This window comes from Rhinatrema bivittatum, chromosome 7 (assembly GCF_901001135.1).
Source record: "Rhinatrema bivittatum chromosome 7, aRhiBiv1.1, whole genome shotgun sequence".
NCBI classification, from domain to species: Eukaryota; Metazoa; Chordata; class Amphibia; order Gymnophiona; family Rhinatrematidae; genus Rhinatrema; species Rhinatrema bivittatum.
This window is the reverse complement of record NC_042621.1, coordinates 52,841,083-52,867,251: the sequence shown is the minus strand read 5'-3', so window position 1 is coordinate 52,867,251 and position 26,169 is coordinate 52,841,083. Positions and strand designations below refer to the sequence as shown.

Here is a 26,169-nt window from a genome sequence, read left to right as displayed (position 1 = left end):
TGGTAATACCAAAAGGTCCCTCTCCCAGTTGAAAATTCCTGAGGTGATTTCTGTAGTCCCTCATATGAGTGCCTTGGTCCAGTAGCTGATTTTTCAGCCGGTGTAGACTTAGCTGCTTAAGTGGCTGAAAAGCAGCGGGTACAGGAAGCTATGCGCAGTGGTGACGGCATCTGCCCTCACCCCCTGCAGCCAGAGACCATCTCTGTGCTCAGCCAGGTAAGTTGAGCTCAGGTAAATGTTTAAACAAAAAAAATTAAAAAAAATAAGCGTCGGAGGGAGACGAAAGATTCGCAGATAGGCTCCTTGCCGGACCTACTGTTGAGCGCTGGTGTACTCCTAGTGCGGCAGCGGTACTTCCCGATGGAGGTCCGGATGGCATGGATGATGATGCCGATCCTGACTCTTTTGAGGATGGTGAAATTCCTCCAGGATTAGAACCATATAGAAATATGCTATGGTTCTTTCATAAGAGATGAACTGCCAGTTCTGATTTCCCAGACCTTGAAAATGCTTGGAGTTCCTGCGGCAGACGTGGCTGAGGCAAAGAGATGGAGGTCATTCAAGAATTGATCTTGGGTAGGGTGCCCCAGAGGCTAATTTCGGGTAATTTCAGGTTTTGGAAGGCCTGTACCCTCTGGATCCAGTGGCAAGAGTAATTTTACGTTTTCCAAAGGTAGCTGCTTGTGTGTGCAGTCTCCAGGCAGACCACTATTCCCGTGGAAGGAGGAGCAGCCTTGAAGGGTGCGTATGATAGAAGGATTGAGACTATCCGTAAGCAAGCATTTGATGCAGTGGCAGCGACCTTGCTGATCGCTTTTTGTTGTTCCCTGGTGGCTCGTTCTTGTTTGCTTCTCTCCCAGGAGATCTCCTTGAGTGATCTCCAGGGCAGTTATGGAGCCAACTGCTGCTTTTTTGGCAGATGCGGGCTGTGATTTGTCCGCTCTTCAGCCAAAGGAGTGGCTTCCATAGTAGCGGCCAGGCGTCAGTTACAGCTGAGAAATTGGTTGGCTGATGTGACCTCCAAGGATAATCTCACCAAATTGTCCTTTAAAGGTTTGCTCTTAATTGGGAGCAAGTTAGAGAAACTGGCCAGTAAGTGGGGCGAACCTCCAGTTCCTCGTTTACCAGAGGATAAGAAGCAGATGCCAGCTCTTTTAACATGAGAGGTCATACTAGATGATTCAGGCGTTTTCATCCCTATAGAGGAACGACCCTTCAGAGGACTCAAACCTTTTGGTAGGTCTCAGTCCTCTCATACCAGACGGCCAAGAATGGGCGTGGGTTTGGGTAGTGGAACCTCCTGACCCTCACAATGAAGGTTTGCTGACCCACCCCTGGGAACAGGAAACTGAGACGCCTCTCTCTCTCTTATCAGAGGTGGGTCAAGATCACATCGGATCAATGGATCCTGGAGGTGATACGAGAAGGATATGCGCTGGAGTTTCACAGTGTTCCTCAGGACGTGTTCATGGTATCTCCCTGCCACTCACCATAGAAGAAGCAGGCAGTATAACCTACATTGGCAAGGCTCCTCAGTCTGACGGCTGTGGTTCCAGTACCCCCATCTCAAGAAAATCCGCGTCAGTTATTCCATTTATTTCATTGTGCCCAAGGAGGAAGACTCCTTTTGTCCCATCCTGGATATCAAAGGTGTCAAAAAAGTAGGATGAGATCAATTGTATAATATGTCTTTATTTAGCACAATATGGAATAAAATACTCTTTCCCAACTCTGGCCGAGTTTCACCTTAATAAGAGGCTGCATCAGGGGGTCTCCGGAGGTGATTCTAGGACAGGGGTGGGCAATTCCGGTCCTCAAGGGCTGCAAACCGGTTGGGTTTTCAGGATATCCCTAATGAATATGCATGAAAAAGATTTACATATGACTGAGGCAGAGTGCATACAAATCTCTCTCGTGCATATTCATTAGGGATATCCTGAAAACCCGACCGGTTTGCGGCCCTCGAGGACTGGAATTGCCCATCCCTGTTCTAGGATAAAGTTACAGCATAAGGAATAATTTGTTGAACTGAAAGACATATTTTCTGTGAAACTGAAACATCGTCGCTCTGTATGTCAGTAAAAAGGGAGCACTTTGTTAGGTATCTCAATTTTTATGTGTCTGAGAAAAGGACAAAATAAGCTAAAGCACAGCATCCTCAACCTTAACAATGTAAGCGAAGATCACTGTAATTCATGGTTGAGACATATGAAGGAGATTTTAAGAGCCCCTGATGCAGTCCTTATTAAGGAGAAACTCGGCCAGAGTTGAGCAAGAGTATTTTATTCAATATTGTGCTAAATAAAGACATATATCATACGATTGGTCTCATCCTACTTTTGTTGCATTCTTCAATACGAGACTGTCTTCTGCTTCTCTTTGTTTGGTCTCAAAGGTGTCAACCATCATCAGCAGGTGACGCATTTTTGGATGGAAACATTGCACTCAGTAATAATGGCCATACAGTCGGGGGAATTTCTGACCTCTTTGATCTGTCTGAGGCGTATCTTCATATTCCCATCCAACTAGAGCGTCAACCTTTTCTGCAGTTCACAGTTCAGGGATGCCATTATCAGTTCAGGCCCTGCCATTTGGGCTGGCCGTCGCCCCAGGACCTTTGCTAAGGTAATGGTTGTGGTGGCAGAATTGACAGGATGGGATCCTCGTACACCAATATTTAGACGACTGGCTGATTCAAGCAAATTCATTGGAAGAGTGCTGCAGTGTGACTAGCAAAGTAATCTCCCTGTTGCAGGAGCTTGGCTGGGTGGATAAGTGCAAGATGATGCATATAGGGAAAAATAACCCATGCTATAGTTACAAAATGTTAGGTTCCATATTAGGTGCTACCACCCAAGAAAGAGATCTAGGCGTCATAGTGGATAACACATTGAAATCATCGGTTCAGTGTGCTGCGGCAGTCAAAAAAGCAAACAGAATGTTGGGAATTATTAGAAAGGGAATGGTGAATAAAACGGAAAATGTTATAATGCCTCTGTATCGCTCCATGGTGAGACCGCACCTTGAATACTGTGTACAGTTCTGGTTGCCGCATCTCAAAAAAGATATAATTGCGATGGAGAAGATACAGAGAAGGGTGACCAAAATGATAAGGGGAATGGAACAGCTCCCCTATGAGGAAAGACTAAAGAGGTTAGGACTTTTCAGCTTTGAGAAGAGGGGGGATATGATAGAGGTGTTTGAAATCATGAGAGGTCTAGAATGGGTAGATGTGAATAGATTATTTACTCTTTCAGATAATAGACTAGGGGGCACTCCATGAAGTTAGCATGTGGCACATTTAAAACTAATCGGAGAAAGTTCTTTTTCATTCAACGCACAATTAAACTCAAATTTGTTGCCAGAGGATGTGGTTAGTGCAGTTAGTATAGCTGTATTTAAAAAAGGTTTGGATAAGTTCTTGGAGGAGAAGTCCATTATCTGTTATTAATTAAGTTGACTTAGAAAATAGCCACTGCTATTACTAGCAACAGAAACATGGAATAGACTTAGTTTTGGGTACTTGCCAGGTTCTTATGGCCTGGATTGGCCACTGTTGGAAACAGGATGTTGGGCTTGATGGATCCTTGTCTGACCCAGTATGGCATGTTCTTATGTTCTTAAGAACAGTCTTCAGCCTGCTCAGTCGTTGGAATACCTTGGGGTTTGGCTCGACGCAATGTGGGGCACGGTTTTCCTGCCAGAAGTTCGAATTCAGAAGTTGCTGACACAGCTATGTCTGCTGTGAACACTCTGTGCCCGACCGTATGGTCTTAGCTGCAGGTACTTGGCTTAATGGCCGTGACCCTGGAAGTGGTCCCATGAGCGAGGGCGCAAATTCATCCTCTTCAGCACTCCCTACTGTCTCAGTGAAACCCGAAGACTCAGGACTATTCAATTCGGCTCCTTTTGCCGATGGAAGTCTACTCCCAACTGCAGTGGTGGCTGCAGGCAGATCATCTTCCTAGCACCACCGGACTGGATAGTACTGACCACAGATGCGAGCCTCCTTAGTTTTTGGGTACTTGCCAGGTTCTTATGGCCTGGATTGGCCACTGTTGGAAACAGGATGCTGGGCTTGATGGACCCTTGGTCTGACCCAGTATGGCATTTTCTTATGTTCTTATGTTCTTATGTTCCTTGGTTCAGGTGCTTACTGTCAGAAGCTGACGGTGCAAGGGAGCTGGAATGCAGAGAAATCTGTCTGGAATATCAATCAGCTGGAAACCTGGGCAGTCCAATTGGCATGTTTGCAGTTTGGCGAAGGCTGCAGGCTTGGTTGGTCTGGATAATGTCTGACAATGCAACGACCGTGGCTTACATCAATTGACAGGGAGGAACCAAGATTCAGCAAGTGTTGCTAAAAATAGATTAGCTTTTGGAATGGGCAGAAATGCATCTCCAGATGAATGGGTATTGTCTGATGAGGCTTTTCAGCTGATTCTGGATCACTGGGGTACCCCATTTGTAGACCTGCTGGTGACTTCTCGAAATATGAAAGTTCCGCGATTCCTCAGTCGCAGGAGAGATCCAAAGTTGCTGTATGCCTTTCCTCCGTGGCCCATGTTGGGCAGATTGATCTGAAGGATAGAGTGCCACAGAGGGATGGTGCTCTTGGTTGATCCAGATTGACCCAGGAGGCCGTGGTATGTAGATTTGCGGCGGCTCCGGGAGGACTCACTCCTTCGACTTCCAGCACACAGGAACCTGTTAAGGCAGGATCCGCTTCGTCACGAAGATCCGACTCTGTTTTGTCTTATGGTATGGCCCTCGAGAGGGCTCACTTGCTGAAACATGGATACTCTGTGGCAGTGATTTCCACTTTGCTTATTTATTTATTTATTTATTTATTTAAAGGCTTTTATATACCGGAAATCATGTACTGGTACATATCGCTTAGAGCTACAAAGTTCTTTTCCTTGGCCTGTATGTGGGTTTGGCGAGTATTTGAGGTCTGGTGTGAGCATTGAGGTACTGTTCCTCATTCGGCCAAGATCCCACTCATTATGGAATTTTTGCAGGATGGTTTGGCCCTTAATTCCTTAAAGATACAAGTAGCTGCTCTCGCCTGTTTCAGGGGCCAGGTAAATGGTGGTTCCTTGTGGGCTCATCCTGATGTGGCCAGTTTCCTAAAACATCTTCATCCTCCCTTGCAGTTCCAGTACTCTTATGGAGTCTTAACTTAGACTTAGATTTCTTAGCAGGTCCTATGTTTAGACCAATGCATAACTTGTCCTTGCAGTTACAGACCTTGAAAATGGTAATTTGTTCTGCGTGGAGAGTTTCCAAGCTGCAGGCTGTGTCTTGCCGGGAGCCATTCCTCCGGGTGACCAGGGGCAATACAGCTGCATGCTGCTGCTTCCTTTTTTACCGAAGGTGGTCACTGAGTTTCACTTAAATTAGTCCATATCCCTATCATCTCTGGACAGGGAGAGAGATGTAGAGGAGTATAGTCTGTTGCGACCCTTCAAGGTCAAGAGACATATCGTCCGTTATCTGGAAGTTACTGAGCCTTTATGGAAAATGGATCGCCTGTTTGTCTTTCATGGCGGTACTAAACAAGGAGAGCTGGCCTTGCTGACTACAATAGCTCACTGAATTAAGGAGGTAGTCACGGCAGCATATGTTGATGCTGGCAAGCCATTACCTAGCCAGGTTAGGGCTCATCTCACTAGGGCTCAGGCAGTGTCATGGGCGGAAGTTAGATTGCTGTCTCTTATCGAAATTTGCCGAGCTGTGATATGGTTTTCCTTACACACCTTTTCCAGGTATTATCATCTGGATGTGCAAGCCTGGGAGAACACAGCCTTTTCACGTGTGGTTTTGACAGGACCACAGGCAGCCTCCCGCCCTATTCGGGAGTAGTTTGGGTACAACCCACTTGTTCTGGATTCATCTGATTGGATGCTAAGAAATGAGAAATTACTATTTACCTGATAATTTCCTTTTCTTTAGGACAATCAGATGAATCTAGCTTCCATCCCTTGGCTGTCGAATGCTTGCACTATGGTCCTTTGTGTGACTATGTGTTACAGGGATTACTGATAAGTGTTAGTTCAGTCCCTAGACTGGTGTTAATATGGTTTTTGCCCGAGCTCAGTGTTTCTTGTTGACTATTGACATGGTTATCTGCTTTTAATCAAGTTTTTTTTTGTTAATTTGTCCACAGTTGACTTTTGAAGAGAATACTGGCAGGCTAATGTCACTGCAGAGGTATATGTCAGAGGTGATGTCAGTTTGCTCCGTCGCCATCTGCTGGAAGAGGTGCATTATCCACTAGTTCTGGATTCATCAGACTGTCCTAAAGAAAAGGAAATTATCAGGTAAGTAGTAATTTCTCATTGCACATCTAAACTGCTTTTCCAAAGGAAATGCCCAAGATGGATAACAAGATGATAAATGAAATATAAATAATATACATAAAATGAAATCAAATAAAGCACAAAGCTAAAATGAATATAAATTAAAACAGTAAATTCAGAACTCTACAAGAATAGAAAATAAGGGCCTAATAATAGAACACAGAGAGGCTCTTACAATATTGCAGTACCTTATAAATCAATTAGAGTATAATTAATATTAAACTGATTTGTCTTATAACTAGTAGATGTGATTTCTTCTATTCTACTGGTAGTAGACCTGATACAAAATGCCATAATTCATTTAAGTCCAAGGCCTGCCTACAAGATCCTCCAGTCTTGTTTTGAGAGAATAAGTAACTTGCATGTGATGCAGCAAGAAGGAGCCCATTTGTCAGATTCCAAATACAGTGCTCTAACCAGTTGGCTAGACTGCTAACCCTATTTTAAATCTGTATGTGTTAGCTTTAGGCAGAAAATTGTCATGACCGGGACTCTTTTGTGAATGGAAGAGTTTTATACTTGATGAAAATGGAAGCAGGACCAACCTGCAAGTTGTTGAGTTTAAAAGTCAGTGAAATTGCTAGCAGATGGCATTTTGTAGCACTTGTGTTTCATAATTAAAAACTGTGTCTGTAGAACAGTGGGTCTCATCCCAGTCCTTGGGATACACCCAGCCAGTTTGGTTAAGTATCTGTTCCTTTGAAAAATTGATGTATTTTGGGCATGTTTTAGAATGCAAAATGTTAATTGCAATATTTAGTGAAGGATTAGCAATTTTGTCTACAAAATTGTGTATCTTGGATACAATGAGACAGATAAGGACAATATTTTTGGAGGGGATGGAGGCAGCACACCATTGATGGTCTACAGAAAGCAATAAGTAAATAGATACAGCAAAACTGGTAGAGAAAAGACTCTACTGGAAGTCTGATATTTTCAATACTTTTTGCTATACCCATTCTAACCTTTTCTCTCATTACTTTTTTTTTCTTGTAGTTGCTCGTAACCACGTAAACCGGATGTGTCTAGCTGCCGATATCCCTCTTATAGAGAGTGGTACTGCAGGCTACCTTGGACAAGTAACGGTTATTAAAAAGGTTGGGTGGCATCTTCTGTTTGTTTTTAGTACAGTTGGTATGTCTCTGCTCTCCTCTGGACATTTTTGGACCCCTTGCTTGCTAAAGATATGCCCCCTTGGACTCCATCCTTTTAATGTTTTTGTGATCCAGCAGAGGTCACACCTGCAATGAGCAGTTGTCCTCTCTTCCTCCTAGGCTGGGCGAGTCTCTTCTGTAGTGTATCTGCCTTTTCCCAAAGTGTTTCATACAATATTGCAAGCCTTGACTACTGCAGTTCACTTTTATCTCGATCTGCCTGCTACCACACTTTAGGCTTTCCAGTAGGGCTTTGATTCTGGTAGGGGGAATTTAGCAGTAAGTTTTGTTATTCAGAATAGTTTAGTTTATATATGGGTTGAGGCACAGTATTGATTGGCACCAGATACAAGGATCACATCTCCCCCAGTGGAGACATTAAAAATTGCTATTGTTATTCATAAATCTCTAATGAGGTTCTTTTATGTTTTAGTATGGTTTTAAAAAAAATCTGTCATCCTTCTTGAGTATTACGCTCTCAACCGGCGTTTGGATGTGCTCTTAAAATGATTAGCACACTTAGCAGAGACTAGGGACAGAGCCTTATCTGTTGTAGAACTCTTTGCCAGAGAGCTTAAGGGCTATCGAATGCCCACAGACCTTTAGGAAGCAATTAAAAGCTTTTCTTTTTATGCAAGTATTTGAATTAAGTCAGCAAGCATGCGTTTCTATTAAGCTTCTGATGAGAATGGCACATCTTTATCTTTATTGGGATTTGTTAATTGCCTAAAGCCAAGGCCACTAGGCGATGTACAACAAATACACATCCTTTTTAGTAGAGTGAGTGACTTTAGTTGATGCTTGCTTGTAATGTTTCTGGTTTTATTTTGTCTACCTGTCCTGATGTTGAATTATGAATGTATGCTGTAACCTGTCTCGAACAGTGAAGTGTGCAGGTAACATGTTCTTTTAAATAAATACATGCCACTGCCAGAGAGCCTTTGCTAGGTAACATTAGATGTTTGAGTATCTGTGTGATTCTGATATCTGTAGTGTGCAAGTGTGTACGTTTCCATACCATAAGCATTTGAAACTTAGAAATTTAGAAATTTAGTAACACTAATGGATAAATTTTCTGTCGGTTTGCTAAACTAGCAAACTAGAAGAATGGAATTTTCTGATCTGTCGGAAACATTATAGTTCCCTGTACGTACCAGGATCAGTCCAGGACACCTGGGTTGTGACTCCGCACCAGTAGATGGAGACAGACTAAAACTTGTGGGCGGAGCCATATATGCCCCTGTGCCAGTCACACCCCCTCAGTCTTACTCTGTCTCCAGTAGATGGTGCAGGTCCAGTCACAGCCCTGCCTGACCTGATTCTGGTATTCCGTCGGGGTCGGTTCTTTGTCTTGGTTTTAGGCCAGTTTGGGCTATAGTTGTTTTTTATTTGGGAATTGTTGAATTTTGACTTTTTGCATTTTAAATTGTCACTGACGTCCCGTCCGCCCTGCCTCCCAGGGGGGTTGTGAGGTCCTGAGGGGACTACCCCCCCTGGTTGAGGCCGCTGCTAGGGTCGAGGACCCGGCTTTACCAGTAGCAGCGTCAGGGGTGACACCGGGGAGCCCGGTTCACTCACCCCTGCTGGATTAGGGCTCCAGGACTGTGGTCAGTGACAGGGTTTTTTTGTAAAAAAAAAAAAAAAAAAATGAAGGAAATCAGTTGTTGCTTGTTTTCCGGCTCTTCGTTCCTTCGCGTCGCCGCTCCGGGGGGGGCGCCGCTGGCAGGGGGGAGGTCGGTTCGTTATTTGTGAATCGCGTTGCTCGCTGTTTCCCCGCGGTTGCGTCGGCATGTCTCGTGGCTCGTCCTGTCGGGTCGTTGGCTCCCCGGGGCTTCTCAGGTCCTGTAGGGACCATCCCCGCTGGTGGAGCACTGGCTGGGCTAGGGGTCGAGCCCGGCTCACTCACCCCGGCCGAAACGCTGGACCGCTGCGAGGGACAGTTCCCGGTAATTTAATTTAATTTAAAAAAAAAAAAAAAAAAGGGGAAGATAGCCGGAGCGGTTTTTCGTTTTGGCGCAAGCGCCGGGGTTTCTTTTTCCTCTCGCGCGGTTGATTCGGCGTTTTTGTTTCTCTCTCTCCCCCCCCCCCCCCCCCCCCCTTCTCCCGCCGCATAGGTCGGCCTGATCGACTTGCGGCTCCAGCGCCGCGCGCCTCCCTCACCCTCAGCTGTCCTCGGGCTGCGACACGGGGGGGGGGGGCACGGGATCGGCGGCCTGGCTTCGGGGGGGGGTGCTGGTTCAGCGGCAGCCTCTCGCTGTTGTGAGGGGACCGTCCGGCGGTCTTTCCCAAGCCGTTTGCCGTCTGCTGCGGGACAAGAAAGTAAAAAAAATAAAATAAAATAAATAAATAAATAATTTCTGCGCCGCCCGCTCGCGCGCCATTCGCGGGAAAGTCGGCCATTTTGGTGCCGGCGCCAAGCGCGACACCGAGCGCAGCAGGCTCCGGGGATTCTCCTCATTCTCCCCCCCCCCAACGTCCGGCTCCGCCGTCGGTTCGCCGTCGGGGGCAGTGGGGGGACGGCTGGGGGAGAAACGACGAAACCTGAAGGATCTGTGCCCGGGGTTTTTCTTTTGGCCAGGCATGGGGCCTGCAAGGCCCGCACAGCCCACAGGCGCCCGGATGGCTAGGCGGGGGGGCCTGCGAGGCCGATCCCGCTGCTCTAGACACGCCCTCGGCCGCGGACCGCAGTGGGGCGATTCCTAGCCAAACGTCCATTCCGGGCCGTACCGCCTAGAGTGGGCACGGACCCTGCCTCTGAGTCTTCGGATCCGGACATTTCCAAGGGGCCCCCCCCCCCCCCTCCTCCGAGGGGGGCTGAGGGAGAGGTCTACGTCTGAATCGTCAGGTCCGGAGATTTCCAGGGCGCCCTTCCCGCCTCCGAGGGGGGCTGTGGGACATGGCGTGCCACTGCAGGGGGCGGCGAGGCAGTAACAGGCTTCGGAAGGGGATGGCTCGAGATTGAAGGAGCTGGCCCCTGATTCCCGCCAGCCTGGAGGAGTTGGGAATCGCCCCGCCGCCTGAGGGCTCTCGGCTGGGCTCCATTCCTCTTCGCCTCTCTGTGACAGCTCTGCTCTATCAAGTGTGGGATTCTCCGGCTTTGAGCCTGAAGGTCGCGAAGACTATGGGTACGCTCTCTCACTTGTTGGAGGACGACTGATTTCCCTGGGGGACAACAGGGTTTTCAGGCTGCCCGAGGGCAGATCCAGGACGCGGTCTTCGTTTTCGGCCAAGTCCCGCTGTTGTTGTTCCAGGAAGTCGCGCCCTCATAGGTCGTCCGGTCAGTCTTATTGGTCTTCCTCCTGCGGCAGCAGTCTTTTCGGGGGAAGCGAGGGAGCCCCGGCATCGCCGGGACCAAAGCTTCGCCATGAAAGGGGGTCGGCCCCTCTCTCGCCGCAGCCCCAGCGCGCCGTCCCCACAGCCAGGGCGCGGTTGCTGTCAGTTTTCAGAGATGGGCCGGCGTACCGTCAGACCAGTGGGTCCTCCATGTGCACAGACGCGGCTACCTCATCCGTCCCGGTCAACCTCGGCGGGGACCGTTTCTCCGTTTCCGTCATCGTCCCAAAGACAGCCGGCACGTCCAGATCTCTTCTGGATCTCAAAGGGGTAAACCGATGCCTTCGCGTTCCTCACTGGAGGCGGTTCGGTCGGTCATTGCCGTGGTCCGGCCCGGCGGTTTTCTGGCCTCCCTAGAGGTCTCGGATGAGTATCTTCACATAGGCATTCCGCCGTCGTTCCAGCGCTTCCTCAGGTTCGGCGTTCTAGGACGGCATTCCCAGTTTCGTGCGCTCCCGGTTGGTCTTGCGACGGGCCCCGTACATTCACGAAGGTGATGGTCGTGGGGGCGGCATCCTTACCTGGACGATTGGTTGATTTGGGCGACGTCCGAGGATCAGTGTCGGTTGACTGTGGCCAGGGTCCTACAACTGTTGGCAGTCCCTAGGAGGGGTGGTCACCTTCAACAAGAGTCATCGGACACCCACGCTGACCTTGGAATATCTGGGAGCCGTTTTCGCCACGAAGCAGGGCACGGTTCCTGTCACACGAACGGAGATGCTAACGGCGAGCTCAACTAAGGCGCTTATTGTCTCTCCGCTGGCTGCGGGTCTGCGACTACCTTAAGGTCCTGGGTTCTATGGCTTCAACACTAGCGCTGGTTCCCCGGGAGTTCGCGCATCTGCGACCCGTACAGTCGTCCTTCCTATCCCGCTGGATGCCGGTGTCGGAGGAGTTCCACTTCCTGCTTCCACTAGCAGGACACGCAAGCCCCAGCATGCGCTGGTAGCCGGATTCCAGTCGCCTGTTCTTCGGATGTGTCTCTTCTGGTGACCAACTTGGACGGTGGTAACCGCGGATGCCAGTCTCTCCGGTTGGGGAGCGGTCTGTCTAGGAAGCTCAGTCCAAGGCCTCTACTCGGGGTCGCCAGCCCAGTGGTCTATTCACAGACTAGAGACCGGAGCGGTCCGTCTGGCTCTGCAAGCCTTCCTACCGTTAGTGCGGGGTAAGGCGGTCCGAGTGTTGTCAGGCAACGTGACCACCGTGGCCTACATCAACTGCCGGGGCGGGACAAGGAGCCCACAGGTGGCGGAGGAGGCTCAGCGCTTGCTGACCTGGTCAGAGCTACTTCTCTCCAACGTTACAGCCTCTCGATTTGCACGAGTCGACACCGCTCAGGCGGTTTTTTTCTCAGCAGTCATCGCCTGGGTCCCGGAGAGTGGGAGCTGGCGGACGAAGTGTTTACATGGATCTGATGTCCACGGGGCACAACGCGAAGGCTCCGCGTTTTCAGTCGCCGTTAAGAACGGGAGGCAGAAGGCGTCGCTGCGTTGGTACTCCCCTGGCCGACGGCTGTTCTGCTGTCCGTCTTTTTCCCGTGGCCGATGTTCGGCGAGATTCTGCGGCGCATGGAGTTGCACCCGGCCAACGTGATCCGGCCGCATCGACCATGGTGCGCAGACCTCGTCCAGATCGCGGTAATGATACCCTGTCGGCTCCAGGGAAGGGCGGGTCTGCTCCATCAGGGCCCTGTCTGTTTGGCGGATGCGGTTCACTTCCGCCTCGCGGCATGGTTTTTTGCAATGAGGCAGCTGCAGGGAAAAGGTTACTCAGATGCCGTGGTAACCACGTTGCTACGATCCAGGCGGCAGTCGACGGTCCCTGGCTTCTGTCCGTGTCTGGGTGTTTTTTGAGGAATGGTGCGTCCCGCGTGGGGTGTTCCCCACGGCGGCTTCCGTCTTCGACATTCTGGCGTTCCTACAGGCAGGTCTGGCCAAGGGTCTGGCGTGCAGTTCTATGGCTCCAAGTAGTGGCGCTTGGTTGTTTGTGAGGTGCGGTCCAAGTAGTGGCGCTTGGTTGTTTGTGAGGTGCGGTCCGTGGATCACCCCTGGCTCTTCACCCGGATATATCCCGTTTCCTTCGGGGAGCTAAGCACCTTCGTCCTCCAGTGCGTCTATCCTGTCCGGTTTGGAACCTCAATTGGGGCTCTCCGCTTTAGGCGCGGCGCTGTTTTGAGCCCTTGAAACGCGCAGCGACTAAAGATCTCGCGTTCAGGACGGTGTTCTTGGTGGCGATTGCCTCGGCATGGCGGGTTTTTGGAGTTACGGGCCTTGTCCCGTAGGGCTCCCTTTTTTTGCATATTTCCGATTCCGGAATTTTCCTTGCGGACGGTTTCTTCTTTTCGGCCGAACGTGGTGTCGTTTTTTCCATGTAATTCAGTTGGTAGAGCTGCCCGCTTTCGCGGTCGGGGAGTCCTCTGCTTCTACGGCGAGGGGTTTCCGGAAGCTTGCCGTGCGGAGTTCCCTCCTTCGTTTTCTGGAGGTCTCTAATCCGTTTCCGGTCACACATCATCTGTTTGTTTGGTTCTCTGGTCCCGAGAACGGGGCCGCAGTGTCCTGCACGACGATCGCCCGTTGGCTCAAGGAGGCCATTGGTCCGGCGTGCTTGGTGCGGGGGAAAACCACTTCTCGTAGGTCTTCGGGCTCACTCCACTCGATCTCCAGCTGCGTCTCACTCCACTCGATCTCAAGCTGAGTCTTGGGCGGAAGCTTGTCCGGTGTCGCCTGAAGGGATTGGCAGGGCGGCTCCCTAGAAGTCGTGGCATACCTTCTCGGGCTGCCTGGCGGTCGTTGCATGCCTTCTCAGGCCTTACCAGTTGGATGGCCGAGCTACCGATTCCGGGGGATTTGCGGATTGGGTACTCCGAGCGGGACTCTCTGCTTCCCACCCTCGGTGAGTTTGCTCTGGTACATCCCAGGTGTCCTGGACTGATCCTGGTACGTACAGGGAAAGGAAAATTAGTTTCTTACCTGATAATTTTCGTTCCTGTAGTACCAAGGATCAGTCCAGGATCCCGCCCGCAGTGCTACGCTAAAGTAACGGGGAGTCCGCTCATCGTTGTTTTCCGTAGGCTGACCTCTTGTTTCTTCGCTCTCCCGGTTGGGGAGTCTGGTCCCTGTGGGGGCGTTGGAATTCTTGCCGTTTGCATAACAAGTTTGTAGGGTTAGCTATGGTTGCCTTTTGGTATTTTCTACTTTGACATTAAGTATGACTGAGGGGCTGTGACTGGCACAGGGGCATATATGGCTCCGCCCACAAGTTTTAGTCTGTCTCCATCTACTGGTGCGGAGTCACAACCCAGGTGTCCTGGACTGATCCTTGGTACTACAGGAACGAAAATTATCAGGTAAGAAACTAATTTTCCTTTATGTACTTAATCCATAATTTAGGTTGAAAATCCGAGATGGAACAATTGCAGTTTGAATTCTACACATTTCTTTTATGTCCCAAATCTACAGGGAGTAACGGAATGTTATGAGTGTCATCCCAAACCGGCCCAGAAGACGTTCCCAGGCTGTACAATCCGCAACACTCCATCAGAACCTATCCACTGCATTGTGTGGGCGAAATATCTGTTCAAGTAAGATTAGTAAATGCATGCACTTAGCTTTTATGGGTCTTTTCTTGGGGTTGTGACAGCACCAAAGTGTGACAACTTATTGTCTAATGTAAATACATTTATCTCTTCTTATTAAATGAATAACTATCTTGTGGTAGTTTATTATCATGGTCATTAAGAATGAATATTTTTGTCTAATGAGCAAACATGTATCTTCTGTTTCTCCGAGGACAAACAGGATGGTAGTCCTCACACATGGGTGACATCATGAGATGGAGCCCGATGTGGAAAACTTATGTCAAAGTTTCTAGAAACTTTGACTAGGCACACTGAGCATGCCCTATACCCGTGTCCACCCGAGGTCCCTCTTCAGTCTCTTTTTTTTTTTCCCATGGAGTTGTGAGCATCGTGGTTTGTTTGAGCTCTGAAAAATTGGCTTTTGCCTTGTGGAAAATATGTTGGGGGGGGGGGGTTTGTGAACTTTTTCTATTGCCAAGTCCCTCTCTGTGCCTCCCCATAGGGTTCACAGTCAGGGTTTTCGGTGTTTCAGGTAAGTTTCTTTTTGCAGTCTCTTCTCCCCCCCCCCCCCCCCCGAAGTAGTGCCTCAGTGCCTGCCAGCTATCGATGCCCACCACCATCATTCTGTCTTCTTCCCCTTTGATTTCGCCCCCTCATGGTCACGTCCGGTTTCCGTCAATGCCCCCCGTGCCCAAGGACCATATCGATCACCGATACTCATGATGTCTGCATCCTCTGCCTGGGGCCATCGCATGATGTCCACTGTTGCTGCCTGTGCGCCAGTGACCCCCGAAGGGGCGTCTGCTTTGACTCAACAAGGTGGATCAGCTCTTCGGTCAAAGAAGTCTGAGCCATCTGCATCGAAGGACCTCTGAGCCACACCGAAGGACACTACACCATTGACATCGGCGGGACCGTCTGTTCCATTGAGATCACCGATGGATAGGGGTGCTAGAGACTGACCGCTGTTGATCTCCGATACTAGGATACCAGGTTCGTTGTCCTTGGCCTTGGCACAGGGAAAGGACCGGGGCCGAGCATTGAGAGAAGCCTAAGAAGCATCGGCACCAGTCCCCATCAATTCACCATACTGGGCACGGGGATGCACCGGTTTTTGCTGCGATGCGCCCAAACGGACCCCATGGTGAGGAGCGCCCATCTTCCGATGCCCGGGGTCCACAGTGGTCTCCACCAGTATTAGTGCCAGTAGTCGATCCCCCTCGCAGGTCCTAGGAAGATCTGGCCACCCCTCCTCCCTCCCAGTTGGTGCTGGCATCGGCAGTGTTCGAGGAGCTGGAGCATCAAATACAGCTGACGGTGGAGCGGGCACTGCAGGGCTTTAGTCCTATGACATAGATGACGGTGCCACTTGTCCTCCTACTGGGTCATAATGCACCGTTTATCGGTGCATTATGACCCAGCTGGCACCGGTGCCCAGTGGGGGCACCAAGGCCTCTCCCTACCAATAATGATGGTCATCGCCAGTTCCTCAGAGGTGGAAGCTCCACCAAAGCCGGCGGAGACGCCGAGACCTGTATTCCCCTGTCCAGATCCATCAGTACCTGCCCTTGTGGATGTAGGCCAAGCACTCAGGGCCCCATCCCCTGTGACATACAGTGAGGATGAGGGTCCCTAAGACTCCTGGGGGATGATCAAATGGAGTCCTACGCCGAAGACTTGGACGGTCTCCCATCAGACCCTTCTCCAGATGAGCGAAGGAAGTCTCTGCTTGAGGATTTAACCTTTGCATGTTTTGTGAGGGTGATGGCGGAGGCCCTTCTATTCCAGTTTTTGACTAAGGAGAGGTCCAGTCAAAATGCTTGAGATCCTCCAGTTTGTGGAGCCTCCTAAGGAGATTGTGGTGGTCCCAGTGCACGCAATATTTAAGGAGGTTGCTGCTGAGTATTTGGGAACACCCCTCAAGTGCCTCCTGTTGTTAAGAAGACTGACAGGGTTTAACTTGTCCAGAAGGCTGCCGGATTCAATAAGTGTCAGCTGCCTCACCAGTCTGTGGTGCTCGAATCTGCCCTTAAGGAGAGGGCCAAGCACTCTCAGACCCATTCCTTGGCACCCCCGGGAAAGGACCACAGAGCAATGGATGCTCTTGGGAAGAAAGTGGATCAAAGCACCATGCTTATTGCCCGCATCGCTGCCTACCAGCTCTACATAAGCCAATACTCGCGGGACATCTGGAAGCAGGTGCAGGAGGTGGCTGAGCAGGTGCCTCAACAGCAGCAAGACACCTTCATGTTGCTGATGCACAAGGGTCTGGAGTGTGGGAAACACGAGGTTTGTGCAACCTACGATGTCTTCAGGACAGTGTTGAGAGTCTCTGCAGCGAGAATAGGTAGCCACAGAATGGTACAGGAACAACTTGCTGACGTGTCGTGTACTGGAAAGAATCTCTTCTGGGGATAGGGTGAGGGATGCTGTGACCCAACTCCAGGACCATCATGAAACACTGAACCAACTTTCCACTAGTACTCTGGATATGACCTCCTCCTCCTCCAGGAGACCATCAAGCTCAGGGCTGAGGAAGTCTATCTTTCTCCAAAGGAGTACTATCCTCTGCCTCCTTGATATCGTCAACACCATTAGAACTCCTGTGGCTGTCCCAGGCAGCAGAGAGCTCCCAAGCCCCAGTCAACTCTGGAGATGGGGTTTTGAATGGGCCAGTCCCCTATATCCGGGACGATGGACCCTCCGGTTTGGGGCAGGCCGCAATTCTTTACAAACCAGTGGCCTAGTGTAACCTCTGATCAGTGGGTTCTGTCCCTAACATCCGTCAACGGTACCAATTAAATCAGTTAAGTGTCCTGTCAAATTGCCCTCCATGCCCGTATTGGACGCCAGTAGCACATCAGTAGGTTCTACTAATGGAGCTCTCCTCCCTCTTAACGGCCAGAGCGGTTGAGCCTGTACCAACAGGGCGGGGATTCTACTCCAGGTACTTCCTGATTCCCATCCTAGACCAGTAGGCCTTGAACAAGTTTCTACAAAAAGAAAAGTTCAAGATGGTTTCCCTGGGCACTTAATCCCCCTTTTGCAAAAAGGGAATTAGCTAACCTCCCTTGACCCAAGGATGCATACACCCATATCAAGATCTTCCCCGGTCACGGGAAGTATCTCCAATTTGTGGTGGGGAAAACAGCACTTCCAGTACCTGATCTTGCTATTCGGGGTCACATCCGCCCCATGGGTCTTCATTAAATGCCTAGCCATGGTGGCGGTGCACCTCTGCAGACTGGGAGTGCATGTCTTCCTGTATCTGGATGATTGGCTGGGAAGAGTACGTCTCAGGCAGGGGCCACCAGGTCCATGAGTCTGACCATTAGAGTGCTGGAGTCATTGTTGTTCATCCTCAATTACCCAAAGTCCCATCTCTGTCCATCACCTCAATTGGACTTAATTGGAGCCATGCTAGACACAATTCAAGCCAAGGCCTTTCTGCCTCGCCAGAGGGCTGTTGTCTTGGTGGGCGATTGTGGCAGAAATTCAACAAAGCCAGCAGGTATCAGCCTGGCACAGGTTGAGGCTATTGGGCCACATGGCCACGACTATCCAAGTCACTCCCTGGGCACGCTTACGCATGTGCAGATCCAAGTGGACTCTGAAGTCACATACCAAGCCACGCAGAACCTCCACGATTGCATCCGAGTCACCCTGTTTCTCAGGGACTCCTTGTCCTGGTGGTGGGTGTGTTCCAATCTGGAACGGGGGATTTCCTTTCGGAATCTCCCTACTCAAATTGTGCTAACCACAGATGCATCTACCCTGGGGTTCAGAGCTCATGTAGATGGGCTCGCCACCCAAGGTCTATGGTCTGCTCAGGAACGTTCTTGTCAAATCACTGTAGTTTTACTATGCCTGAAGAGGTTCAGGTTAAGTTGTCCTTAACAATATGTATAGAGCTGGGACAAGCCTTGGCAAAAATCTGATTCTTATTATTTAAAATGTTTTGTATACTGCTTATACAATGGAGTTAGCGATTCTTCTGCACTTCCAGCTAAGACTGAGAACTTCTAGTGAATTCTGGCTTAGTGCCCACTAGGCACAACCACTGATAGCCCAAGGCAATTGCTTTCTGTCCAATAGCAATGTTACAAAATTACACCACCTTTTGGAGTCTGGGGGAGTATACATTCCAAGTCTTGTTTTTTATTATAGCAGGTTAACCTGTTTAGTCCCAGCTGTCAGAAACTGCAGAGGACAACAGGATTGAGGCTACCACCTGCCTGTTAGTTCAAGAATTGCAAAGGAAAGGTGGCCTTACTGGACAAACAAAAAGATCTCTGTGCTCAATAATAAATCTCAATTCAACAAACTAACATCATATATGGAAACTTGATTTTTAAATAATGCGAATGGAAATCTCATAAAATATTTCCTTTGAAATCGCTAGCTTATGAAAGCTTTAAACAGTCGGTAGTGTTTAGACTTTTATATTCAATTTTTTAATCATTGACTTCCATTCGCTTTTTGATTATATCGATTGTATGGGACACTTAACTTCAGCTTTTTTTTTTGCCTTCCTTTTTTCGAACTGGCTAAATATTGACTGGAGCCGCTGCTCTCCTCTGGAACTTTATCCAAGAGCCACTGCTCTGACTTCGTTCAGTTTGAAACAGGCTTAGTGTTGTAAGAGCCACCGCTCTGCCCAAGAGACGCCGCCACCGCTCTGCCCAACACGGCTCGTGTTTCGTTTTAATACTTCCTCAGGGGCCTGTGACAATAAGTCATGTATTTTGGTCCTTGCAACGTGGCGTGGTTGTGTGTCCTCTTCATAGGTAACGCTGTACCTATGAAGAGGACACAGAACCACGCCACGTTGCAGAACCACGCCACGTTGCAAGGACCAAAATACATGACTTATTGTCACAGGCCCCTGAGGAAGTATTAAAACGAAACACGAGCCGTGTTGGGCAGAGCGGTGGCAGTGGCTCTTACAACACTAAGCCTGTTTCAAATTGAACGAAGTCAGAGCAGCGGCTCTTGGATAAAGTTCCAGGGGAGAGCAGCGGCTCCAGTCAATATTTAGCCAGTTCGAAAAAAGGAAGGCAAAAAAAAGCTGAAGTTAAGTGTCCCATACAATCGATATAATCAAAAAGCGAATGGAAGTCAATGATTAAAAAATTGAATATAACAGTCTAAACACTACCGACTGTTTAAAGCTTTCATAAGCTAGTGATTTCAAAGGAAATATTTTATGAGATTTCCATTCGCATTATTTAAAAACCAAGTTTCCATATATGATGTTCGTTTGTTGAATTGTAATTGATTACATCATATTTTCAGTTATAATAGCAATAATAAATCTCGACAGGCAGAAAGATCCCATTTTTGCCACTCAGGCCAACTTCATAACAGGTAAATACCATGTTTTATCGGAGCCAACTTTTCAAAATAATTGGGGGTGCCAAACTCAACACAAATTACCCCTTCCTGCATATAGTGGAGATAGTTACTCGATATTGGGGGATGCTCAAGTACCCAGAGAACTGGCACCTGTACTGTGCTACAGATTGGTGCATATTGCATGTTGCTATTTGTGTTGATGTTCTTCCGGACAGATACTGAGCCTAACTATTAACTTGGTCAGGAAGCGCTTCAGGTTTAAACACAATTGCCTAATGCTGCATGTGTTTTCTTTCATCATGCAGTCAGTTTTTTGGTGAGGAGGATGCTGACCAAGAAGTTTCTCCTGACACGGCTGATCCTGAAGCTGCCTGTGAGTGTTACATTATCACAAAGCTCCTGTTTCTTTGCTCGTTTTCACAGACTCGTCCCAAAGATAAATCCTCTGCTTGAATGGTGGGATCACAGTTTTACTAATTTTGCTTGGGGCAAATTGTTTATAAAAAGCTGGAACGTACATTCATATTTTTATTCCGCTCATAGGGGAACCAGGAGAAGCTGCTGCCAGAGCAAGAGCTTCTAATGAAGATGGGGACATTAAACGAATTTCAACAAAAGAATGGGCAAAATCAACAGGATACGATCCAGTTAAACTCTTCAATAAGGTGTGTGATACATGATGTTTTATTTATTTATTTATGTTTATATACCGGTGTTCGATTTTACATATCACATTGGTTTACATTTAAACAAAATTTGTTTTCTAGAAATTAGTGGCAGGTGGCAGTCATTGTTATAATGAAGAAGCTCTTTTGAGTTTGCTTCTCCATGTTCAAGTAGCAAAGATGAATTTGTGCCTAGATCATTAAGTTAATAGAAGACTGCTTAAATTGATTTTAGCCCATTCATATACTTCTGCACAACAAACATATACACAAAAAGATTTGTGGATTTAAGGCGCCAGATTGTAAAATCTGATTCCCACCATGAGAATTCACAGGTGCAAAGAAAATTTGAAGTGCTTTCTGTTACTGAAAATCAGTGTTAATATTTTGGTTTCCTGCTGAACTTTCAGCCATCTGAAGGCAACAACATTAAATTGTTTTAAAGAAAAATTAAGGAGTTCAGTTGTTGATACTGATACCATGTATTTGCTTGCAAAGAAAAGTGCACACGTATACTTTTCTGTATTTTACATAGGTCTTAATGATCCTGACTTTACAGATCTAAAGAAATAGGTTCCCTATTGAATGCCATCAATTTGCTGCAAGAACTTTCTGAAATATGCTTTAACAAAATGGACATTCTAAAAGCTTAAACCAGTGTTATTCATTTCCAGTCCTCGAGGGCCACAAACAGATCATCAGGATATCCCTAACGAATATTCATATGAGAGTTACATACAGTTGAGGTGGTGTACATGCAAATCTATCTCATGCATATTCTTTTGGGGTATCCTGAAAACCCAAACGTTTTGCAGCCCTTGAAGACTGGAAGTGAATACCACTAGCCTAAACCAAGCCAGCCAGTGTTTGCAGTGATTATTAACCTTTGTATCCAGTTTCAGGCTGTATGTGGTGCTGTGTTTTTTCTGTAAGAAGTTCTCTGTCTCACTTCTTTGCGCAGCATTAATTCTTATACTCATATTGAATGTGAACTCACCCTTGCCAGCATAAGTGGGATCCAGGTGATGTCAGGTTTCCTGTTCGTATCCCAGATCAGTCCAGATAGTGGGTTTTGCGTCCCTACCAGCAGAGAACTAAAAACCTTTCAGGCACTGCTACTTAACCGAGAGTGCCTTCTGCAGACCTTCAGTATTTCTCTGTCTCCAGCAGATGGTAGAGGTGCAAATCTGCATGTCTAGTTTAATAAAAAAAGAAAAAGAGAGAGATTAGAGTAGGTGTGAAGAATAGAAGAGCTCCCTGAGGTGCTAGGTTCCTTCATAGGCAATCCCTCAAGTCGAGCTGGGCAGATGAGGGGTTGGTGATCCCTTTGCTGCTTTAACCCGCATCATCCAGGGTTCAGAAAGCCAGAGTTCCTGGTTCCCTCCTTTCTCTGAAGGTTCCTTCCCTGAGGATCCAGTCTACATCCTCCAACAGGGAAGTATTTCATTTTCTTTGGATGTTAGTTGGACTGTGTCTGCTGCTTTAAGAGGGAAAAAAAAAAAAGCAAGTGTTTTTGATCAGGGACACGGCCTGGTGTAGAGAAGCAGGCCGCTGTGCCAGGGGAGGAAGCTTTGCTGCGCGGGGCTACATATTGGTGAGGTTTCCGGTGGGAACTTGACCTGTTGTGCTTTGCAGTTTGCCACGGCAGGAGACAGACCGCACCATGTGTTCCCCTCCCCCCCCCTCCATAATGGCGCTAACAACAGAGCATGCAAAAATCTGCAGGGCCTGTGGCAGCGCTCATTCGCAGCTTAACTTGGCTGCGTGTTGTATAGATTATGCCACGAGAGGGGGGGACGACCCTCTGTGGAGCAGCCTGTGGACAGGAACTCTACCCGATTCCAGGGCCCTCTAAGGGAGGTCTCTGGAAGAGATTTTGCAGATAGGATTAGGAAGGCTGTGCAGAGCACGAAGCAGAGGCCTGTTCGAGAGGCCCAGGAATCCCCTCCCCCCTCTGTCTCCTGCGATGCAGGCTGGGACTGAAGATTAGGGGGAGGAGGTTCTGAAGTTGCCTCAGGTTCAGGACAGTGAATGAGAGGAATTCGCCACGGAGTTTGTTTTACTTAATCACAAAGCCTTTTTAGCCAGAAAGTGTGAAGGGAATAAATGGCCTCTGCTCCATAAAGGTCACCTCAATCCTAAGAAAGCGAAAAGGTCCCCAGTCAGGCATTTGGGGACCCTTCTCCGCCAATGGGGACTCAGTCCACCCGTATGGGGTCTTGGAATCAAATGATCCAGACGAGGATCTGGCAGACCCGGACCTTGTTACTAACCAGAGGGATGAGTCAACTGACCATGAGCCGGGGAAGAACAGAGATAAATCGGGAGATTTGTCAGAGTCTGAGAAGATTCCTGCTGCGGAGGGGGATGACTAGCGGGTTGTCCGTCTTTTCTGTAAAGAAGAGTTGAAGCCGTTTGTTCCTCACATCCTGAAGGAGCTAGGAATGAAGTCCCACCCAGTATAGGGCAACTTAGGTATATCCCACTTGTCTGGACTGATCTGGGATACGAACCAGAAAGGAAACTTGGTTCTTACCTGCTAATTTTTGTTCCTGTAGTACCACAGATCAATCCAGAATCCCAGCCCCTTGATTCCTAAAGACTGTATTATTGTGGTTATTTTTTTCAGCAGAAATTATAGTTGTTATAGTTGGATTCTAGGACCTATACAAAGTTAGTTGTCTATGGCCTTGGATGTGAGGGCTCCAGTTCAGCAGGCTCCAACCTATCTATATGTTTGCCCTAGGAGGGAAGGTGGTTGTTTGAGATTATTGTTGACTCTATATTGGCTGGAAACAGGTCATCACTGAGGAAGGACTGCAGGTGGCACTCTGTTAACTGGCAGTGTCTGAAATGTTTTTAGTTCTCTGCTTCCATCTGCTGGTAGGGATGTAAAATCCACTTGTCTGGACTGATCTATGGTACTATAGGAATGAAAATTAGGAGGTAAGAAGCAATTTTCCTATAAATAATTTGTCAGGGAGGAGAAAAAGGATGTATGTATTTAATTGTAGAAACAGTTGTTGATGCTCTTTATAACTGCACTGATTTGCAATGAAGACCTTTCTGGTGAAGGAAGATAGGGTGTCATGCAAGGTGAGAGCCTGGGAGTGACAGCTCTCTTCCTGAGAATCCAGTCTAGACCATGATAAGCATAAACACCACATTTACAATTCATATTTGATGTGTCTAGCTTTTTAAAGATGACATCCAGTACCTCTTAACAATGGATAAGCTGTGGAAAAAAAGGAAACCTCCAGTGCCACTGGACTGGTCTGAAATGCAGAACAAAGGTAACTTTATTTGTTTTGTCTTTTTCTCTCGTATGTTGGATTTGCAAGGAAGTCTTGATTCCTGTCTTTATCACTGTTTTTGGGGTTTTTTTGTTTGTTTTTTTTTTTTTTAACATACTGGATTTGCCATGCAGTTTTTGGGTGGTTTTTTGTTTTTTTTTTATGAAGAAGCTTTTTGTTTTGAATTTCTAACTTGGAATATTTTACCGATAATCGGACAACTGTGAATGTATTGTATTTCCTGTTGTAAAAGTTTCTAGGTTTTTTTTCTTGAATTCATGCTTTCTATTGAACAAATTCTCAGTAGTTATGCCAGGTAACTTTCTTTGTTGTTTTGGCGTGAGATAATTTGTAAAATTTTAAAGCTGCATTTAATCTTGTCTTCAGTATTCATTTTGTACTGATGATCAGAACATGTCCAGGCACCAGAGGATCGATGGTTTAAAATGCAACATTTATATATAAAACCTGATGCAGTGCTTTGCTTTTGTTTGTTTTCTAACTGTAATATAAACAGATTTAATTAGGGAGGGGAGATGTGTAATAGTTTGTAGACGGTGATGGAAATGATTTGAACCCCATCTTAATCTGAACATTTTGTTTTCCTTATACAGAAAATAGCTCAGCTGAAAAGCAGAATGAGCCCTCCCTAGCGGGTTTGAAAGACCAGAAGGTTCTTGATGTCAAGAGCTATGCACATCTCTTTTCAAAGAGTGTCCAGACACTGAGAGTTCAAATATCAGAAAAGGGGGATGGAGCGGAACTTGTATGGGACAAGGTAAGAGTCACTTTTGCACGTTGAACTCATGCCAAACCAGTAGGTGGTAGCAGCATGACTTTGTCAGGTAGAAGTATAAGGAAGCAGTATGGTTTTACTTAAATTTCTGTTTCCCTGTACGTACCTGGATCAGTCCAGACAGTGGGTTATGTCCCCAATCCAGCAGATGGAGTCAGCACAAGCTTTGAGGGGGCGTATCCATATATACTACTACCCCCTCTGCAGGAGTTCAGTATCTTCTGACTCCAGCAGATGCGAGTAGGGGAATCAGGCTTCCCCTCCTTTTCCTTTTTCTTCACTTTCTTGCTTGATTGTGGCTTGTTGTTGTCTTTTTCTGTGGATCAAGTTTGTATCAAGTTTGTATTAAGTTAAAAAAAAAAAAAAAAAAAAGGCAGAGTTCTTTCAACTTCTGGGGAGTGGCTTATCTTCCTTGTCTCTTCTCTGCGGCCTTGCTGTTTATTTCTCGTTGCAGCCAGGGGTAAGTTTGTTTTTCCTTTGTAGTTTTTTCCTTCACAGCTCAGCCCCCGGTGCCTGTGAAAGCCGGTGGAGCCGGCCTCTTCGCTCTTTACTCCCTTATCCGCGGCCATTTTACAGCTCCTCATGGGCTGCTGAGCCATTTAGGGAAAGATGTCTGGGGCGGGTCGTGTGGCCGGGAAGGCCCCCCCGCGGCACCCTCCTCTATTTTCGGACAGCGGGCAGTGCGGGCCGACCGGGCCCCCCCACAGCGGCGCTTTTGTGCGCGTGGCCCCCCCCGTGGCTTTTTCTTTTCTCCTACAGCGATCCCGATGCCGCGGCCGTCCCGCTGTGCGGCCTGCGGAGACCCGGGGTCCCGGATTTCCCGGGAGGGCATCTGTGCACGATGCCTTCCCGGGGGGGGGAAGGTACCTCACAGTCCCTGACTGATTTCTCTTTTTTGCCCGGGCGGCGCGGGCCGGCCACTCCGCCATTTTTGGCGGGAACGGCGGCCATTTTACATTCTGAGCGCCCTGAGGCGCAGGCCACGAGGGGGAACGGATCCCTGGAGGCCACGAGGGAGAACGGATCCCTGGAGGACTCTACCAGCGGGGGTGTTCCCCCAATTTTGGTGCAGGAACCAAGCACCCAGAGCCAGGGAGCAGGAACCACGCCGCCCCCGAAGCGCACCCGAGCAGGCCGGGGTTCTCTCCGGAGTTTATCCTGCTCATGCATACCGCTTATCTGCAGGGGCTGGAAGCACCTGTGGGACCCCCCCTCCTAAGATCCCTCGGATGTCGCCCTCGACGCCGGCCCCCCCCGACCCTCCGGGAGTGGGGGCCTCCCGCCTTTCTACCCGGGTCCGATCCACGCCCGCGGCAGTGGGGGCGGTGCCAGACCCAGCGGGACATGGACTTGACCTCCCGGACGGGGGACAAGGGGACGGCACGCAGGAGGGGGATGATCCGCGTACCCTACGCCTCTTCCAGAGGGAAGAGCTGGACGACCTCATCCCGCAGATCATCCAAGAATTAGATTTGGACCCGCCACCAGACCCGCCTGCCCCAGTAGCTCCCGCTGTCATCACTTCTTCAAGGAAGGGTGATCCTGTCCTGGCGGCACTCCGGCCGAGGGCTCGGGCTTTTCCCATTCATGACTCGTTTTTACAACTTCTCACCAGGGAATGGGACACCCCGGAG

At 48.5% G+C, this 26,169-nt stretch overlaps 1 protein-coding gene across 2 annotated transcripts in view; it reads left to right on the top strand.

The window, feature by feature from the left end:
* Positions 1 to 26,169, top strand: part of UBA2 (ubiquitin like modifier activating enzyme 2) — a 186,375-nt gene that overhangs the window by 76,587 nt on the left and 83,619 nt on the right. For both annotated transcript variants that reach the window (XM_029608377.1, XM_029608378.1), the window contains 6 exons: positions 7,359 to 7,459; positions 14,308 to 14,429; positions 20,087 to 20,154; positions 20,325 to 20,446; positions 23,640 to 23,739; positions 24,354 to 24,517. In XM_029608377.1, the coding sequence (XP_029464237.1) occupies positions 7,359 to 7,459; positions 14,308 to 14,429; positions 20,087 to 20,154; positions 20,325 to 20,446; positions 23,640 to 23,739; positions 24,354 to 24,517 (677 nt within the window). The remainder of the gene's footprint in view (positions 1 to 7,358; positions 7,460 to 14,307; positions 14,430 to 20,086; positions 20,155 to 20,324; positions 20,447 to 23,639; positions 23,740 to 24,353; positions 24,518 to 26,169) is intronic.